This window comes from Caretta caretta, chromosome 3 (genome assembly GCF_965140235.1).
Source record: "Caretta caretta isolate rCarCar2 chromosome 3, rCarCar1.hap1, whole genome shotgun sequence".
Taxonomy (NCBI): Eukaryota; Metazoa; Chordata; order Testudines; family Cheloniidae; genus Caretta; species Caretta caretta.
Window position 1 is genome coordinate 104,058,172 of NC_134208.1, and position 20,786 is coordinate 104,078,957.

Below are 20,786 nucleotides of genomic sequence, written 5' to 3' on the forward strand. Positions count from 1 at the left end.
GTTAGTCTGAAAGTGCACCTCAGTCAGGGAACACATTTAAAAGCAACACACAACAAAAGCCTCTCTCTTTGACAGCAGCCACACCTTATAATAACCACACACTCCAGAATAAACCATGAATATAGATAGAGCAAATCATTTTCTGTGTACAGTATCATTTTAAGAAGCATATTGCTATTTCTTGACATATTAATGTATTTAAATGAAGCATTTCGTAAAAAAAAGTTTGCTTGTGTTTAGGTCTATTTGTCATGTTTACTATTATTAATCTAATGTGTCCAATACTTTTATCACATTGTGTTTCAAATCAATTAATAAGAAAATTAATAAATACAACTATTACCTTGGAAATACACAGTGTCAGAAGCTGAGATGAAAGAAATGAAAGAAAGGAAGCTTAGAGTCTGCAGCGTGACAAGATTATGTGGGAGAGGTAGTTTGTACTGTGCAGACCTAAAGCATACAATACTAATATCCTGCTATATTGTTATCTTTGTATTACTCTTAAGGCTGTGATATAAATAACCTGTTATAGGTTAGATGGATGCACAAGATGTTCCTTATTTTCTGTACTGTGCCTTGGAAAGAAAAGTATATAATTTTATGTATTTATTTATTTATGAGAGCATTGTGTTTCATCGTATGCACTGTGTTTGTCCTCTGTACTATCAAGCTCACACTGCTAAATATAAATTCATAGATCTGGGCAATCCAATACACTTTCACCCTTTGCAGAGTGTAAGACTCAAATACAGCCCTGGTTTAAGCACATGCAACTTTGCAGATGGCCAAGGAATTGGTCCCATTTCCCCCAGGGTTGAATTTGACCCTACTGCACTCTGCAGAAACAAAACATAGTGCTGTTGTTTCAGAACTAACGAAATAGCCTTTGTAGAACACATGTTCAACTTCTATAGTATTCTGGTTTTGCAGTTGGGAGGCCCCGGGCATAGCTCTCCCTTCCAAGCCATTATACAAACAAAGAGGGGTTGCCACAAAAAAGAACCACTGCTAAAATGTGGAGGATTTTTCATCATTCACGAAGGATCATCATTTCATCCAGTTTATACCTCTTTCCTCCCATCCTGATATTATACAGCTGCACTCTATAGTGCTGTCCTATTGGCAGCATGAAGCACTCAGGTTACTGTTGATTTTCCCTTACCCTTATACAGAGATCATTACTTACTTTAGACCTTATAGCAGGGTCTTCCAAAACTGGGCCACTGTGAGAACCTGAAATATAGTTTGCACTTGAACGCAACTGAATCTCTACTCTGCAGTCCCCTTTTACACAAAACTTCTATTGACTTCCATGTGGATAACTCAGACCTTGATGTTTGCTACTGGCTGAGTTACCTACATGCACTCCAGAGTGTGGGGGTTGATGGGAGGCTGTGAGATCATGGCCCTCTTCATGTGTTCCTGAGTTCCTCTGCATAGAGGGGCTCGGCTTAGCACAGAGAGGCTCTTCTTCATTAACTCTTGAGTGGATTTCCCCTAGCCTTACTACTGTTCCTCTATCTACCCACTGATGGAACTCCAGCCCATTGCAAGGTCCTCCACAGGACACTGGAGAAGGTGATAACAGTGGAATGGAATTAAGTATTTGACTATCCTTTTAGAGTGGTTCCCCTTGTACAGACCCTCAGTACATTATCTGGTTTGGCCCTTCCAGATTAATTAAAATGTAAATTTTCAGGAAGGTGGCCTGCCTTTAGGGTACTACTTATACCTACCTTTTTGTTCCTGCAGTTCCCTTGCGGTTACAAATCTGAGTAGTGACACTTTTAACTATCTTGATTGCAGGTACAAGTCAAGAAGTTAGAAGTCTGACTGCTCCGATGTACACTCTCGATTCATTTTGCAGGAGTAAAAATGTAGATGCAGATTTTCAGTCACAAATTGTACCCACAATTAAGGGAGCCTGGAATATGACACAAAATATATATAACCCTAAGGGACTTGACACGCAAGAAGTCTGTGGCATAACCCATGTTACAACTGAGGCCTCCTGACTCCCCCTCTTGTGTCTTAACCACTCTTCTTTCTTTATTCACATATACAAAATTATATTTGAGAGAGTCTATGTTAAAGCAACGCCATCAATTTAAATTCTGCCTCAAATCTAAATGTTAAAACAAACCTTTTTTTAAAAAATATCACATTTTTCCAAATTTCTTTAAGTCCTTTAAAACCAGCTGATTTTAAGCAATAAACATTCTTCTGCAGCATATGAAACCCAAACATTACAGCAACAAGAATCCAAAAATGAAACAAACAATAAAAGTAAAACCTACTTCACTGATTTTCATTGTCCAATCTGAGGGAAATGCAAACAGCAAACAAACAGCACAAATAATAAATTATTTTTAAAATATTACTTTTGATAATCTAAGGTGTTACTGGTAACATGGGTAAAGAAAGGTGTTGGTTTATAACATATAATTTTAAATTGGCAGTGTCCCTTTAAGGTTCTGCAACAAACCCTGAAAAAACAGGAACAAATAACGGTTAAGAATTAAAGCTGGTATTTGCAAAATGGCCTAAGAAAATCAAGCACCAACTCATAGCCTTTTTGAAAAACCCAGTCTAAGGGTGCAATCCTATAATCCTTCCTCAAGATAAATTCCCATTAAAATCAATGGAAATTTTGCCTGACTAAGGATTACAGGACTGAATGCCAGACTTTCAAGAACTAGATATAGCGCACAACAGGAAAATATCAAGGATGAACCCATAGTGCCCACATTATGGATTTCATTCTGAACTGTGCATTTTTTTTACATACTTTAATACAGTGTGTGTCGGCGGTGGTGTGGGGAGTAAAGATTTAGCATTTTTGCGTATTATCCTGTATTTACTATGTACATAATTACTTTTATTGAGTTACTTATTACAGTTTCCAAAAGTAAATAAAAGATCACTGGAACATGTAGTTATGCCTTTTATAGTTATTCTGTCGTCTGGTGCAATTGCTGTAAATAGGTGCAGCCACATCATAAATTAATGAAGTCTGGGCAGGAAGAGGTTAACAATAAAAAAAAATGTGTCACTGCACATCCAGAGTACATGGTTTTAAAATTTAATATCTCAGATATAAACGGGTCTTCAGCAAAGATATACAAAAATCCCCCTGACACCCAAAATTGTTTTAAGTTGTGCAAATGTGAAAAGAAAAGAAGTTCTGGCTACTTTCCTTTAGTTAATCATTATTATGTTGTAAACTTTAAGGATGCAAGACATTCCCCCGTGATGTGCACAAATCCTGTTGACATCAGTGGGAGCTGCACACATATATCTTAGGAGATGACTGACCATTAACTTAATTTTGTTACAAAATAAAAGCTTTCCCCCTGAAAGTTATGTTTTGCTTGCAGTTTCATGTAGAATCATCATCATCATCACTCCCATAACCGCACTGGTCGCTGGGGCACCATCACTGATGAACAATCAACCAATTGTCTCCACCCCTGACGACTGTGTGTCAGTGATTGAGTCTCTGTGAAGTCCATTCCTGTCCACTCTTTTATGTTCTCAATCCATCTCTTCTTCTGTCTACTTCCTCTTCTCTTCCCCTGTACTGCCCCTTGGAGGATGATCTTGGATAGGCCAGATGATCTTGTTACATGGCCTTACCACTTCAGCTTGTGCTTCTTCACGGTCATCAGGAGGTCTTCATATGACACAGCGCGTTGGGTGATGATGTTGCGGACCTCTTCATTAGTGATGTAGTCGAAGTAGGAGATGCCCAGGATTTTATGAAAGTATCTCATCTCTATCACCTTTATTTTCCATTCAAGTTCTGCCGTAAGGGTCCATGTCTCGCACACATACAGAAAAACGGAGATGATCAGTGCGTGCAGCAGTTTCAGTTTGGATTCCAGGGAGATGTTCTTGTTCCTCCAAATTGGCTTTAGCTACGCTACTGTTGCTGTTGTTTGCACAGTTCTTGCCAGAATTTCTGCCTTTGATCCTTCATCAGTGATGATTGCCCCCAAATACTTGAACTGTTTCACTGTCTCCAGCTCTTGTCCACTGACAATGATATGTGAGCAGATCAGGTCATGTTTGTTTGTCATTAGCTTGGTTTTCTCTGTACTGATTTCCAGGCCATGTTTTGCGAAGGTTTCATCCAATTGTTTCACAAGGTCGCAAGTTCATCTTCGCTACCTACCAGGTCGTCAATGTCAGCAGCAAACCGAAGATTTGAGATTGTTCGCCCCCCAATACTGACTGTGCATATGTGATCTTCTAGGGCATCAGTCATTATGCACTCCAAATAGATGTTGAACACAGACAGACAAATTGATTTTTTTTTTTTAAATTCTGGGAGGAAAAATGTGTTTGTTCAGGTTCATAATAGAAACGGCGTATTCATAAATGTAAATACCTCCAAGGAAGCTTGAACATATAACCACCCACTTACTTAATTCAGCAGACAATAACAGAAATTCAATGAATTAATTTGTGGAAACTTAGATATGAATAGACTGGGGATGTGTTGAGTTTGTCTCAGCTAACATTCACTCTTTATGTATCTGAAAGTAGTCAAAAAAGGGAAAACATCTTCCTTAAGGGAAGGAAGGACCATGAAACAGCACATTTAGGAGGTATTTCATATATATAATAGACAGTATGCACATATCATTTCACTAAATGACCAATTTTTACTCACATTGAGTACTCTTTAGTCATGGTGAGTAATACTTACACAAGTAGGTCCATCAAATTCAAGGTCCCATTCTTATGTTTATCTTGATTAAAGGCCTACCTTACAGCCCATTTGTGAAAACCATACTCACACTGAGCAGTACTTACTCATATGTGTCCTACTCATATAAAGAGCTTTGTGCAAGGGATGCAGGATTAGACCCTAAGAAACCAGGCGAGGTAAAATAAGTACCACCCCCATCAACAGCAATGCAGCATACATTTTCCAAATAAAAGTTCTATTCTTGTGGATTGTCAAAAGTTTTGATTCTTGAGCTGACAAACTCTGACTATACATGAGAATAAGTAAGGGTTACTTTGCTACAAATAACAGATGTTCTCACTGTAACATACAATGAGCATGGCTGGGTATAATACTGAAGATTTGATGTTTCCCTTCCTGAATACCAACTTAATTGCCATCAACTTCCTATGGAATACTTTTAATAAACCACCAGCACTGCTGCTCAGTAACCAATTTTTACCAATCCCTTAAGAACTTCATTAAGATACTACAGTATAATAAGCTTTGTCCTCTGCAGTGCTACCTCCCTGACTCCAAAAGGATTTCTTTACCAGAAGAAACTCTGAGGCCATGAGTATTTCTTGCCCTCCCTGAATTCCCAATACAACTTCTCTTGAAGTCAATGGGAGGTGGCTTCAAGGGACGCTAGAATGGGTCCTTGGTTTTTTAGTATGTCAGCATTAATTATTCTTATTATTTCCTTTCTATCTGAGAATTTCAGTGTACTTTACAAAAAATTATAAGTTAAACCTAACAACCTTGGGAATTAGGAAATTAGACCTATTATGCAAATGGCCAAACAGAAGCACAGAATAGCAAAGGGTTTTGCCCAAGGTCATATAGTGAGTCTGTAGCAAAGCTGCAGTGAGAACACCTTACTGCTAATTTATTGAAGTTCGTATTTCCGATAACATGTCGTGACTTCTGACTCCTAACAATCTAGGGAGTGCCCCTGACACAAATATTAAATTCACAGACAGATATTAAGATTTAACAAATTATATTATGAAATATATACAGAATTAAATAGACATGTATGTACACATAAAATGTTGCAGTCACTAGTGTGTTAACTGCTCCAATTAAAAAGTCTACATAACTGCAAGGGCTACAGTATGTGACTGTTTATTACAAATGAAAGTGTTATATGCGTTACACTTTGTATTTTATTCACCACTACCCTTGAATGAAGTCTTCCACTTCTAAAAAGCCCTAAAGGACTTGGAGTGAAGTGAGCTCAGGCCACTGGCTCAGCAAGTTTGGAAGGTTTTGGAGAGTTCACAGTTAGATTCAGAGAGGAACAACGCCACCGAGAACTCATAAATTGTCATTCTTTTGGGTGCGCTTTCAGTCTGAGTATCCTTCTGGTGATTTGCCTGGGTAATTTTAAAGTGCACATCTTAGAATGTGGATCTTTTGTGGTCTTGTTCTTTAAAAATAGCCTGACACTTTAGAGTCCATAAAACTGAAAGTGCTCAGGGTGCTTATGGCTCCATTGTCCCCCAGACGGAATGAAGGCAAGAAACGTTCATTCATAAACTAAGCCTTTGGTCGAAGAGTCCATACACTGGGGGACACCACAGGTGTCTGAATTGTAACTCGCAGAGTAGCCTGGGAACTTTGCATGTTTCACCATTTTCAAATTGTGACTCATTTATGTATTAAAAAAAAAGTTTTCTGGAGCTCATCGGACACCCACTACCTCTGCTAAAACGGGGAAGGCAAGCTGCAGTAACAGGCACAGTCCAGGTCCCGGTAGCAGCAAGAGGAACGACAGTAAAAATCCCCAGCGGGACTGCATGACAGACTCCAGCAAAAATCAGCCTCCTACACCAGCAGCAACACAAACCCAAACAAACAATGATTCGTCCCTTACAAACTACTGGGCTTCACTCCCTTCGTTTTGGTTTTTCAGTGTAAACCCTGCTGAACCAGAGCAAACTAAAACTAAACAAGCAAGCAACAGGTGCACTTTGAGCTGGGGACATTTCCCCCTTCCACTGAATGAACTACTCTCACACACACATACAACTCAGAGTAACCTAGAGTCAGAGTCACACACCACATATTGACTCACACGTATCACCCCCTCTCAGACACACACACACACTGCTCTACCCAGCCAATCCTACTCCACCGCCACGCAGGCAGATTCAGACCCACGGGAGATCCAGACCCACTACACCCCGCACTTAAGCACAGGCTTGCAGGAGCAGGACCCTCGCACCCCTCCCACAGCTGCACCCCCTGTCCCTCGCACACGCGTGCCAGGGACGCACCCTAGAAGGGGCTCCTCTCAGGCTGTGGCCATCCGGCTGAGGGGCATGTCACACCACTGGGTCTGTGAGCCTGGCTCTGAAATGCACCCAGCGCAAGTCCTCCCTCCTCTGGTGTGTGTGTGTGCGGGGGGCGGCGGTTTAATCACTACAGTTTTTTCGCATCAACCCCCCGGAGAGCTGGCACGGGGGGTGGGGGTGGGGGGGCTGAGAGCGGTGCTTCTTAGCTCTGCTGCCCAGGGACAACTTGTGTATGTGTGTGTGTGTGGGGGGGGAGTCACGGGGACTTGATGCTGCTGAGCGGGGATTGTGCAGCAAAAGGCGCCTCTCCTGCTGCCGCCCTTGCCCCGCTCCTGGCCGCCGCCGTCGCGCGGGCTCCCAGCCACGCAGGGGGAGAGGCGGCACGGCTGGAAGCGGCTCCTCGGCCAGCCGCGGCCCCGGCAATAAACCCCAGCGGCCGAGGCTGGAACCTCCCGGCTCTGAGGCGCTTGCGCATTGCAGGGGCGCCAGATTTGGCGGGAGGGGGAGTGTCCAAAAAGCCCTTTGTTTGATGGCATCTCTGTTTACAGAGTTTACTCTTTAATCTCAACCTGTTTCCTCCTCCTCCTGCTGCTGCTCCTGAAAACTTCACTGTGCGGCGGTGGGGCACTTTTAAGCAGCACAGAAAGCAAAGCACTTCAGCCAGCACACGTCCCCCCTTCCTCCCCCTGTGGCTAGTCCCAGGATGGCCAGGAGACCCAGGCACAGGTAAACTCTTTGCAGCATGAAAGCATTTGTGTGTGTGTGTATGTTTAGTAGTCTATGGATAGAGAGGTTTATTTGGGTTATTATTTTTATTTTTTTAGTTTTTGCAGGAGTGGTTTGCCAGATCCTCCCCACGCCTGTCAGACTGTGCACAGGGAAGGGGAGAGGGAAACTTAAACAGACCCTGCAAGACCAAATGAATAGCATATTAGGAACCCCCTCAGTCCCTTCTCAACCACCCCCCTCTCTCCCTCCCTCCCTCCCTCCCAAAAAAAGACTCAGGATATTGGGAAGATTGCAATTTGCAGTGCATTTTGCAAGTTGCTCAGGCAGAAATTTCCCAGGACCGTGCATGGCACGCGTGGCTACAAATTAGAAGGGGGGGGGAGTGTGTGTGTGTGTGTGGGGAGGGGGAGACAGGATTCCCACTTGGACTTGTTGCCTTCAGCGATCTGTGCCGAGCTGCTCTGCGGTCTGTTTGAGCTGGAGGAGCTAAGCAGATGGCAGATGTAAGCCCAAAAATGTCGGACTTGTTTAGTGGCTGCAGGTAGTTCATTCCCATTTCATTCATTCTTTGTGGAGGTGGGATGTCAGGTGGGTGGCAGACAGGCGGCGTGAAAAGGAGGCGCTGGGGAGGGAGCAAACCTTCTTTCTTTCTTTCTTTCTTTCTTTCTTTCTTTCTTTTTCTTTTTGTTTTTGTTTTTGCAGTTGCAGAGCCTTTCTTTTAATGACTCCGACTCTGCCCCGCTCATCTCTCGGTTTATAATTATGCCCTGCAAGGCTTTTTATTTGTAATGCACACGCCGCTCCGCACATGTCGGAGCCCGAGCAAGCTTTTCAGCAGCGCGATGAGAGCAACTCTTTAGACTTTGGCAGGAGGGGGTGGGGTGGGGAGAGAAGAAGGAGAGAGGGGCGTTTGGCAGCAGCTGTCATGTGGCTGCTCCCGTTGCTGTTTTCCTCCTCCTGGGGAATGGGCTATTGCATGGGACTGAGGGGGGGGGGGCACAGACCGCGAGCTGTGTTGTGGTGGTGGCGGGGGGGGGGGTACTGGGGTGACTGATCCCTGCTGCTCCCTTCCCTCTGGCGGGCGGCGTGCTGCGAACTGGAAGGGAGAGGTCTGAGCGCCTCGTGGTGGCTGCTGTTACAGACACACACACACACTGTAGGAGGATTGTTTTCTAATGATCTCTGGACTGGCGGTCGGACACGTGGAGATTCTCTTTCTCCTTTCTGTCCACCCCCCCCCCCCCCCCGGCTTGCGACAGAAAAGCAAATCCCCCTCCCCCGCAGCTTTTCCCTCTTGTTGCCGATCGCTGACTTAAAAAAGGTTTGCATTGCCCAGCGTGTGAAATCTAGAAGGAGGCTCGGGGTGGGGGTTCGGTGCAAACTAGATTGTTACTTGAGTATGAGAGAGCGAGTGTGTTACTAGGACGGACGGACTATGAATTACTCATCCTGTCTCTCCGGGGGGGGGCAGGGGGGGCGGGGGCCAAGTCACAGTAGATGTGTCCCCGCCTCGCTTGCGCCTCCCTCTTGGGGCTAGACGGGAGGTGGTAGTGATGGGGGGTGAGAGCCTAGTGGGTAGTCTGTATTTTATTTTGACTTTGCAGAGTGGCGGAATGAGCGTGTCAGGAGTGGTGGAGGAAGCCAGGCCTGCAAAACGAAAGGGTCAGTTGCTCTTTACAGGAACTGAATGAGCGGGAGAGACGGGAGGAAAGTGGAGCTGCTTAGCAGCTTTCAGACTGGTCCTTCCCAGCCCGAGTGGTGGTGATTCGCCGTGCTCGCGGAGCAGCAGATACTTTCCCTCTGGTTGCGAAGGGGATGTACTGGTGCGAGAAGGGAAACTCGAGATTACATAGCTTAAGCAGCTCCGTGAAGTGCACTGCAAGGAGATGTCGGCAAAGTGGATTAGTCAAAACAACGAAAGTGGATTCCCCTCGGTTGTTTGTGCCCAGTTTCTTCAATCACAGTAGAGCAGCAAGTCATTTCCTCTCCACCCCCACCCCCTTTTTTATCATTGCACAATTTGGTTTCCTTGACAAAAATGTAGCATTCATATTTGTAGAGTATTTAAACAGCACTGAAAGCTAGCATGTGTGGCATCATTAACCCTTTCACTTAGTCCACTCTACTGGTAATTAGCAAGTGCATTTGTTGTTGGGGCCAGATTTTGAGCATTCAGATATTTAAAAAAAAAAATGTTCCAGACATATGCTAGAAACCTGATTCGCTAAATGTGGTGCGGATCATCCTATAACCCCCCCCCCCCCAGGCCGAATTCTTTTGTCACAGGAGACACAGAGTGGGAGTTACTCATTCTGTATGCCACAATAAGGTCCTTGGTAGGTACGGAAAGAATTTAGATTATAAGTATTACATTAAAATAATGGTAACCTTTTCATCACTAATCTACTCCAGTTTCACTTGTGTCATGTTCCGTTGATGTACCTGGAACATTTGGCAGCACTGGAGATGTCACCCTGCTGGCTGTACCTGGTACTTCCAATATCAGTGACACCAATTTTCAAAGTGATACATGGGTATTTAGCTACAAAACTTCTGTTAACGTTAATAGCAGTCACACAATTGTCTCCATGTGTTACTTAGAAAAGAAAATCTAACTTTAAAAAAAATAAAAGCAAAGAAATAGAGCTAAGGCTGTCATTCTGTTCATATGAATAGGACCCTGGAACCTTTATTCATGTAAGTAGTCCTACTGTAGTCAGTGAGACTACTACTGTGAATAACTACTCTTTTGAGTTGAAGGATTGTATTGAGTTGAAGTCACTAGTTATGCCTAAATATTCCACAAGTCTTTGTGAGTGAACTATCTGGTCCAGTGGTTCTCAAACTTTTGTACTGGTGACCCCTTTCACACAGCAAGCCTCTGAATGTGACCCCCCACCCCATAAATTGAAAACATTTTTTAAAATATTTAACACTATTATAAATACTGGAAGTGAAGTGGGGATTGGGATGGAGGCTGACAGCTCAGGCGATCCCCCCATGTAATAACCTCGCAATCCCCTTAGAGGTCATGACCCCCAGTTTGAGAATCCCTGATCTAGTCACATGTGCCACCCTACCTAGGCACAGTGGTAGTAAATTAAGAATGGAATTAGCAGACCTGTTTTGCCAGTTTGTTAGCCATTTGCGACTTGGTCTCAAATAGGCCACATGCATCACTGCAGATGCTGAAAAACCTCTTAAATAGCGATTTTCCTTGATACACAACATGTGCCAGAAGACAGGGCTGAAGACTTAATGTTATTTTAACTGAATATACTTTCTTTTAAGCTTTTTGATTGCTTGAATTTTGGTGGTACTTGCATCTTGGCTAGCAACCTGTACATTGAACTTCAGCTTAATGACCCCCCCCCCCCAAGTCTCTGAAAAACAAGATTAACAGGAGGAATAGTGTCTGGTCCATCCTTAATTGAAGTGTTGTTAGTGTGGATTTATTAATATGGCTGTTTATCAAAAACAGGTTTTTAAAATTGTATCTAAAGATTCTTCCATATATCATGATCATTAGTCAAATACTACATTGTCTTTTCTGTAGTACGAAAGATGTCATCTCTTTGTTGAAGTTTCAAAAGTGATGTTTATATCTTAAAGTTGGAAATAATACTTTACCCAACAGAAAGACAACTCCTGTTGCAAAACACTTCAATTTTAGCTAGCGGGATAGGGTTAGTGCTGGTTGTGAAAACAGTAATAGATTCCTTTTTACCCATAGATAGCCTCTGGGGAAATCCCTTCGTCATTAATTAGGTGAGGACTAGAGTATTTCAAAAACAGTATGAGGTATTTAGAAATGGCATAGAGGTAGTAAAGTTATAAAGTTTAGCAAAATGCTCAGTATAAGGAGACTTGATCATTTATGTGGTTACTATAGAGATCTTGTATTGTACTAGTCCTCAGCTTTGTCTATACTCGACCATGAACTGTGACATAATTGATAAGAGTTTGTTTACAAAATAATGTGATCGCTTGATGGCCTTCATTTTAATTAGTTTTGAAAAACTTGTGCCCTTCAATATTTTTGGTCTTCTAATCCCAAAATGATGACTAATATATTATTGCATAATTTTACTATTTTTATATTTGTACATAAAATACCATGTGGGAATTGTGTAACCAGCTACTTCATCAAATATGTGAAAACATTAAGCACTCTTCAAAATATGTAGCCTGAGTTAAAGATTTTGCATATGCACTTGTGTAAAGGACATAGCCTCTTGTTCTCTTTATTGTCCTAAACATTGTATTTTAATTTGAAACTTTCATTGGTTGAAAGGCTGCCAAGTGTGTAAGTTGCCACTGATCTAACAGTATGAGCAGGTCTAAACATGTACAGTAATAAGAAGGTTGCCAGCCTTTTGCTTGTATCTGTGGATACCAAAAACAGCAGAACCAGTTCAGAATAGTAGAATAGAATGCAGAACAAAATCTTGTTGTGCAAGTTTTCAAACTTTTATCTGTATAACCTTTGTAAAGATTGTTGTTTTTCATATATTTTGTAATTCAGGAACTTAAGTCTTCATGTTCCACTCTAAGTCACCTCCTGTTTCTTTTTGTAGTATATATAGTAGTGATGATGACGATGAAGATGTTGAGATGTATGATCATGACTACGATGGTCTGCTTCCTAAGGCTGGAAAACGTCATTTAGGAAAAACCAGGTGGACCCGTGAAGAGGTAAATAAAGGATCACTTACTACATTTGGGTTAAAAAGAGAGAGTAAATGGGTCAAATTCTTCTCTCAGATGCAGATTTCATTAAATATCAACTTCAGTGTGAATCTCATGCAAATGTATGAGGGCAGAATTTGGCTATATACATAATTAGATGTAAATTTGTGGGTCGTTGTTTTTAAAAAAAAAAAGTCTAAATACTGATCCTTGACTCCAGAAAGACTGTTATACCCGATAGGTGTTCAAACTACTGCATTAAGCTGGCAGGGTTCGACAATTTTAAAGTTACCTGTAGCAATGTTTGATTGTTATTGCTGGCTCTTTGTTTGAAAATGGTTGCTATGTGAGAAATGACGTCTATTCACTATCTTAACAGCAGCAAACAACTGTCGTACAAACTTCTGCCCTCTTATTACAAATAAATGGATCATCTGAAGTTTGTGCTTTAATAATGGAGTTGTGATTCCATGGGTCAGTAACTAAAATCTGGAAGAAACATCTATTCTGTACCTCAAACTGACATTAAAGATACGTTCCCCTTTTGAAAGACTGAATATAAGAGAATATGCTTTGGTAACTTTTAGTGCTCTTGTGTCTATTTTCTGCGCAAATTGTAGTAATAAAAAGTTCATTTACAGGGGTGGATAATCCATGGTCATTTACAATGGTTTAATTTTTGTGTGAAATGTGTTAATTCAGTTATTTGAGTGATATTTGGGCTTTTTCAACACCAGTGATTCATTCTGATACATAAACATTAGCAGGCTGCTTCATGTAAGGTTTTTTTAAAAGCTTGAATTGCTATTACAATACCTTTGTCCTTCTTGATGTTTTTAATTGGCTGTTTTTGGTATTTAGGGCCTACATTACTGGACTTTCCTTTTAGGATATTGGGCCAAAATCTCTGCTGATGAAAATATTCAAAACTCCTTTGAAGAAATGGAGTTTCACCCATTTAGGAGTTTTGCCCATTTACACCAGCAGTAAATATGGCGGATTACTTACGTTATGCATTCAGTATAGAATCTTATGCAGTATTGTGATTAACATTTAAAGCTTTTTGAAAACAGCCTAAAGGAATATGGCACCTAAATCCTATTGAATTTCAGTGGACATTGGACACCTAACTCCTTTAGACTTATTTGAAAATACCAGCCCCAAAATAATCATTTAAATTGCCTTGGCTGATAAAATGCAGATCAGCATAATTTGCATAGTCCAGAAGCCCAGAAAATATATTTAAGTTCCTACCCATAACCAAAGAAAAACTATCTGCTGAATGAGGAGGTGTATTTGGCAAGAAAAAAAGTATTATCAGGCCAGAGACTTCCCTTTTATGTCAGTCCTGGATCCCTGAAAGAAGTGGATCCATAAAAATTCAGCAACGTGGAGTATTTTCTTTTTTTACCTTAGCTTGACTGATATATTTTAGTTGCAGCGCTAAGTGATTGGAGCATTGATGATGTTGTCTTTATGAAAAACTAGGATGAAAAACTAAAGAAACTTGTGGAACAGAATGGTACAGAAGACTGGAAAGTTATTGCCAATTTTCTTCCTGTAAGTGGACACTGTTTCTGTTTTCGTTTGCAGAGATGACAACTCTTTATCACCCATTTTCAAGTAAGGGGTGGGGGAGAGATTATTTCTTAACTACATTTTCATGTGATATAAAGCCCCCCACAAATGGGAACTTAAGAAATGCAGCTATAATACAGTAGGATGCCTTGTTGAATATCAATTTTTATGCTCAATTTTATTTATCTCACTACTCATCTCAGATGGGGGAGGGGAAATGTAAAAAGACTTTTTTGGGGATTTGTTATAGAACAGATGGTTGATCTGTCAGTAAAACAAAAATGTCTTAGTACAGAAAAAAAAACCTAGCTTTGATCACTAGTAAATGCTGCTTATAAAATATGAGATCTCTTTTGTGATCTCTTATTGTTGTTCAAATTCTACAGATAACATATAATAACACTTGTTCTTTAAAAATATCTTTAATAGATATTAAAGGATAAATTTGTTTAGTTACCATGATACAGTGACAATTATGGAAAAGATGCTTTTCTAATTCAATGTGCAGAGTACTTCCCAGCCGTTGATTTGCTGAGGACCCTCATTTCAATCTTGTCTCAGTTATTCCCATATAGCTTCATTGTATTAATTGGCAATGAGATACATAGAGGGTCTGTTTGGGGAGCAAGTGCACCGAGAAAGAAATATTGCAATTCTTTCATCTTATATGACAAGTGATTAATTTGTATATTTTATATGCAATTAGAATCGGACAGATGTGCAGTGCCAGCATCGATGGCAGAAAGTACTAAATCCTGAACTTATCAAAGGTCCATGGACTAAAGAAGAGGATCAGCGGGTAATCAACTTTTCTTTCAGCCTCATATTTTAAATAGTACTTAATGATAGGCCCAATACTGCAGCCTTAACTAGGATAAAACTCATCTAGACTTCAGTGATTTCAGTGGGAGTACTGCCTGAGGAAGGACTTGAAGACTGGCCCCAATAATATCAATACTTAGCATTTATTTAGTGCTTCCTGGTACAGTTTCAAAGTGCTCTACACAAATCAAGTAATCAATACTTTAATGCTGCAAATCTAAACGCTAGAAATGCCTTTTATATTACCAAAGCCTTTTCCTTTTGGGTAAATATATAAATAGAAAATATGAAGCAGTGCCTACCCATCTGCTCTACTACAGCGGTTTTGAGAAACTTCATTGATGATATTGGAGTGTTACAGAATGATTGCACTAATTCATTATGTCACACTAAAACATGGGCGGTTCTTCTGTGTTTCTTTGAAGGTGATAGAACTTGTGCAAAAATACGGCCCAAAGCGCTGGTCTGTTATTGCCAAGCACTTGAAGGGGAGGATTGGAAAACAATGCAGGGAGAGGTGGCACAACCATCTGAATCCAGAAGTAAAGAAAACCTCCTGGACTGAAGAAGAAGATAGAATTATTTACCAGGCACACAAGAGGCTGGGAAACAGATGGGCAGAAATTGCAAAGTTGCTGCCTGGACGGTAATGACATATAGTAGCCGTTAAATAGCGAAGAGAAGGTTTTGAGTCTGAGCAGTCTGTTTCAGGTGACTTCTTAGTACACTGAAAGAATTGCATGTTCTAAACCAAAATGCTTTGAGCCAAATCCTAGTGCCATTGATATCAATGTGTGTTTTTGCCATTGATCTAACTGGGACCAAGTATATGGAGAAATATTTTTTAAAGTATTTGCCACTGGATGAAGAAATAGTAAGCATAGTAAATCATCAGGGCTTTCCTAAGTGTGGCTCTAGTCTTGTTTGTGTTGGAGTATTTGTCAAAACTTCTGTTGACTTAATGGTGCAAGATCAGACTCTATATATGAAACTAAGTTTACATTCAGCTAAGAGGATACAGTCAGCTTGAAATCCAGTCAGTATTTTTAACAATGAATTAAAAGTTGTTTCATAAGCTACATGTACCCCTGTGCCCCAGACAGTTTTGATGGTTTTACATTAATATTTTCCCCATATTTTAAAGTGTTTTACTCTTCTCTGTTGCTATGTGAATGATCCAAATACAAACTAAGGGAAACTAACTAACTCAAATGCCAATCCTGAAAACCCTCATGTAGAATGAGTAACTTTATTCATATGAGGTGTTCTATTGGCTTCAATGGGACTACTCATCTGTAAGTGTGCATCTGTAAGTCTTACTGACTTTGCAGCGGTAACAGTGAAAGTGCCCAAACACAAAATGCTGTCAAATATACAAAATAAACAAGCAACATTCTTTTCCCTCTAGACTCCAGTAGTTGGTAAAACATCTCCAAGACACAAGTGTGATGGCCTTTTTTGGCTGGAGAGAAGAACCACAAATAGGCTTGTCGTTTGGAGAGCCTTACAATCTTCTTGCAGCCTTCCTTGTACCACAGACACCCACAGTTAATAACACTGCGTGATGGTGAAGTAAAGACTCTCAGATAGAGGTGTTATATTTGAGTTACCCCAAGACCTGATTTTAATAATGCAGTTCTCATAGCTTTTGTCTAATCACACAATTGAATACTTGAAAGTTTGTTTTCTGAAATTTAAAAAAAACTTTCCCTAATAACTGTTCGGTTGCCCAGTTGTGAAATTTGCTTGGAGGTTAACCGTTTCACTGCTGGTTCCTGCACTTTCTCTTTGTAGTAATAGAATGCAGCAAAATTCTATTGGAATGTTAATGCTTCAAAAAAATGATGGTGCATGAAGCAACCTAGAAGGTGGGGTTTGCTCCACATGCCAGTTGCTTCACCTAGCGGAGATGTGGTAGACCTCAAGTGATTAATTTCTCACAGTGAGATATAATTGAAGAGAAACATCAGAACTGGATCCATAAATCCTAGTCATAGTAGAGATCCATGCGTCTTATCCCATACATTCTTATGGTGCATATTGCCACTGGTAGTTGATTTCAAAGTGCAATGACCTGAGAGAGCTGATTTGTATTTGGAATTGTTAAAAATCTGTGCTTAAGAATTATGGGTTAGTAGGAGGAGGGTAGAACACCTTTCTGTGTTACACACACCATTGAATTGTGACAAATTTATTGAGGACTCTTAGAAATGCTCTATACTGACAACAGTTTCCAGTCAATTAACTTTAATTTGAATTAGAGAGACAAGGTGGGTGAGGTAATATCTTTTATTGGATCAACTTCTTTGGTGAGAGAGACAAGCTTCTGAGTCACACAGAGCTCTTCTTCAGGTCCAGAACTCCGTGTGGCTCGAAAGCTGGTCTCTCTCTCCAAAGAAGTTAATCCACTAAAAGATATTACTTCACCCTCCTTGTCTCTCTAATAGCTTGGGATTGACATGGCTACAACTATACTGAATTTGAATTGAAAGTTTTATTTGAAAAAATCTTTATATGCATGTATTCCTCCGTAGAACTGATAATGCTATCAAGAACCACTGGAATTCTACAATGCGTCGAAAGGTTGAACAGGAAGGTTATCTTCAGGAGTCTTCCAAAGCCAACCAGTCATCATTAGCTGCAAGTTTTCAGAAAAACAATCACTTAATGGGCTTTGTTCACACTCCACCTTCTGCACAACTTCCAGCAGCCACCCAACCCCCAGTTAACAATGACTACTCCTATTACCACATCTCGGAGCCACAAAATGTAAGCTGCTGAAAACTTTTTGTTGCATATGTAGATCTGTGATTAAGCTATCTGCATTGAAATTGATGAAGAATGATGTTTTTGTTATTGCTTTCACGGATGGACTAGAGGAATGAGGGCAAATAAGGAATGCTGATCTTAGACACTCAGGCCCTGATTCCACAAGTCAGTTCAGCATGTGCTTAACCTTCAGAACATGCTTATGTCCCATTGAAGTCAATGGGACTTCACACGCATAAAGTTAAGGAAGTTCTTTGCAGAACTGGAGTATCATATACTACAATAATGGGCATACATAACCCTAAAATAGGTAAACCTGCTTTCATACCTTTGTGCTACAGCATTCTAACATCTTAATTTTTAAAACAAACTAACCAACTATAATGCATATGAATTAGCATTTCTTATGGTGGTAAGTATTGCACTTGTTGAAATTCAGCTATATTTGGGCCTGATTCTGTAGTCCCTTTTTATGTGACTCTCCCATTGACTTCAGTATTTGTTCTGTTTGAGTATTGATTGCAGGGTCATTGTTACTGTTTTTAATCCAAATCCTTTTATGCTAATAACTAATATGAAAATTATTGCTACCTTTAAACACAATTGTGTTATGGATTTTAGATTGCAGTTGGGTTTTACATTTTATTACAATCTATCTGTTTCCCATTTGCACTTCAGTTTAGAAACATTTAACAAACATAAAACTTTCTTTGAATTATTCATCCACTCTCAGAACTGGTGGGTGCTTCTTGTTTGAACGTCTTTCCTCCTCTGATGCTTAGTGTCGTATTTACTTGTTAAAAGCTGCTCAGTTTTCTTGCAAGTTAGAAGAGAGGAATTTTATGGATTTTAAATGTTCAGTGTAAGATGCAGGAGTAGTGCTTGAGTTTAACCCCAACACACACTGCAGCTCGCATAATGGAATTAATAACTTTGAGTGTCTTTTGTGTTTTGGCCTAGGTCCCTGGTCAAATCCCATATCCAGTAGCACTGCATGTAAATATTGTCAATGTCCCTCAGCCAGCCGCTGCAGCTATTCAGGTAGATAGTTTAAAGATCATTTCACGAGTCAATTTGTTAAACATTTGATATGGAAGTTAAAATGCAAACTTCTTACCTTGAAAAAACATTTTTAACATACTGAGTGATGGAGAAGAAAATGGGGAAGGGGAGGGAGTTCTGACATAGCTAACGATCAGTTCTTTCGAGGTAAATTTGAAACACATTAGCTGATATTTAGTGTGATGGCTTTCACTTTTTCTATTTCAATGTCTGTATTGAAATTCAACAGGGATTTTTACAGTGGAAAACGCAATTGACATTTGTTTTACCTCTGAGGCTAATTTGGCCGTGATACCACAGGACGGCAAGCCATAAGCATTTTAGTTGCAACATCCGATCAGACCTTTATCTTTTCTTTTCCCTTAACTCTTAATTGCAGAGACACTATAATGATGAAGATCCTGAGAAAGAAAAACGAATAAAGGAATTAGAGTTGCTACTAATGTCGACTGAGAATGAACTGAAAGGGCAGCAGGCATTACCAGTAAGACTGTCACTGTGTGCTTGGATGGAGGGATAGCAGCTTTACCCCAGTGCTTGTCTTTTACCTTTTTACTCCCCCTCTGCCTGTGACACTAATCAAGGCCCTATATTTCCGATTTAAAAGAATGAAACATAGCACATATTTAGTATGAATTTGCTTTATAAATTTATGTATGTTATGGTACTAAACAATTTGCAGGTATTTTTACTTTTGCAAAGTCAGCGGGAGCAAGTTTGGGCTCTACATTTTACCACAAGGGTGATAACACTAAAGTTAACAGAGTAAATCCCACCAGATCTGATATTACTGGGGATGTGTGTTTCTGAAAGTGTGCAATGGTTCATGTAATGAAAATGTAGTGCCTGTTCATTAATTTTTCCTCTCTGTTGCATTCCTTACTTCAGCTGTGTATTACATACTTTGTAAACTTCAGACTTGGTGCATGTTTGATAATTTGTTTTACTTTTCTGTGAATAATGTTAGAACCTTTAGCTGCATGTGTGCAACCCATGCTGGCTATTACTGAATTCTCACATTTTGTCATGCATAGGTGGTAAAATAGATAAGTAGCTTATTCTATGTAATAATATAGTTAAAACAAATAAACCAAAATCATCCTAGAACATAAGTGATAGCCAGCAGATACTTTTATGAGTAATTTTTTCTGGTTAATAATAAAATGATTGTGTGCATGATGTGTTAGTTTGGCCACTTTTAACTTTAGTTAATGTTTTGCAATTTCTTCTGTTGCATGATCACACTGGAAAGAAACTTCTGTTAATTTGCTCTTCTGCTTTCCTAACCACGTTGATTTGACAGCCTCTTCATTGCATTGGTGTAAGCTGTAGTGTTAGACAGGGATAGAAGAAGATGAGATGTGCAAACAAAAGCAACTCTAACTCTTAAATCCTTTAGCCTCTTACAGAGCTGAGGGTTAAGCAGGGAATTCTTGTGAATTCTTGCTTCATGCAAGAATTGTAGACTCTATGGGACTTTTGGAGTAACATAGTAGTATGAATTTATTGGATATACAATATATATGCCCATGATACCTAATACTGGATCTAAATAATGAGGTACTTTCAGGATAAATAAAATGTACCATTGTAAGGTCTTGCATTGATGAAAGGAAACATCTTGACAATTGTTTCATAGGCGTAAGCTTTTAGATGATGCAACTGCTTTTATCTTTCCTCCAGCAGCATCTGACACCTTGTGCAATTTCATTGCTAAGTTCCTTCTGCCTTTTTTCCCTCCTTTTTTTTTTTTTTTTTTTCTTCTTCCCTTAGACACAGAACCACACGTCAAGCTACCCAGGCTGGCACAGCACCACAATTGCTGACAATACCAGAACTAATGGCGACAGTGCACCTGTTTCCTGTTTGGGGGAGCATCACCACTGTACTCCATCTCCGCCGGTGGATCACGGTTGCTTACCTGAAGAAAGCGCATCCCCTGCAAGATGCATGATCGTTCATCAGAGCAACATCCTGGATAATGTTAAGAATCTCTTAGAATTTGCAGAAACACTTCAGTTAATAGATTCCGTAAGTAGAACTCTCAGTTCCAGGCAAATTTGCATGCAATCTAGGTATAAGTGGAGTGGAGCTGGGAGCTC

General features: G+C 40.3%; 1 protein-coding gene across 4 annotated transcripts in view; it reads left to right on the forward strand.

Annotated features, from left to right (window-relative positions):
• The first annotated feature begins 7,545 nt into the window (after positions 1–7,545).
• Positions 7,546–20,786, forward strand: part of MYB (MYB proto-oncogene, transcription factor) — a 35,149-nt gene continuing 21,908 nt past the window's right edge. The window contains exons 1-9 of one of the 4 annotated variants that reach the window (XM_048844484.2): positions 7,546–7,761; positions 12,342–12,459; positions 13,942–14,013; positions 14,738–14,830; positions 15,279–15,499; positions 17,388–17,622; positions 18,583–18,663; positions 19,064–19,168; positions 20,458–20,715. In XM_048844484.2, coding sequence (XP_048700441.1) covers positions 7,739–7,761; positions 12,342–12,459; positions 13,942–14,013; positions 14,738–14,830; positions 15,279–15,499; positions 17,388–17,622; positions 18,583–18,663; positions 19,064–19,168; positions 20,458–20,715 — 1,206 coding nt within the window. In that variant the 5' untranslated portion in view covers positions 7,546–7,738. Of the gene's footprint in view, positions 7,762–12,288; positions 12,460–13,941; positions 14,014–14,737; positions 14,831–15,278; positions 15,500–17,387; positions 17,623–18,582; positions 18,664–19,063; positions 19,169–20,457; positions 20,716–20,786 lie in introns of those variants that run through there. The other 3 variants (XM_048844489.2, XM_048844485.2, XM_048844483.2) reach the window with 3 other exon arrangements.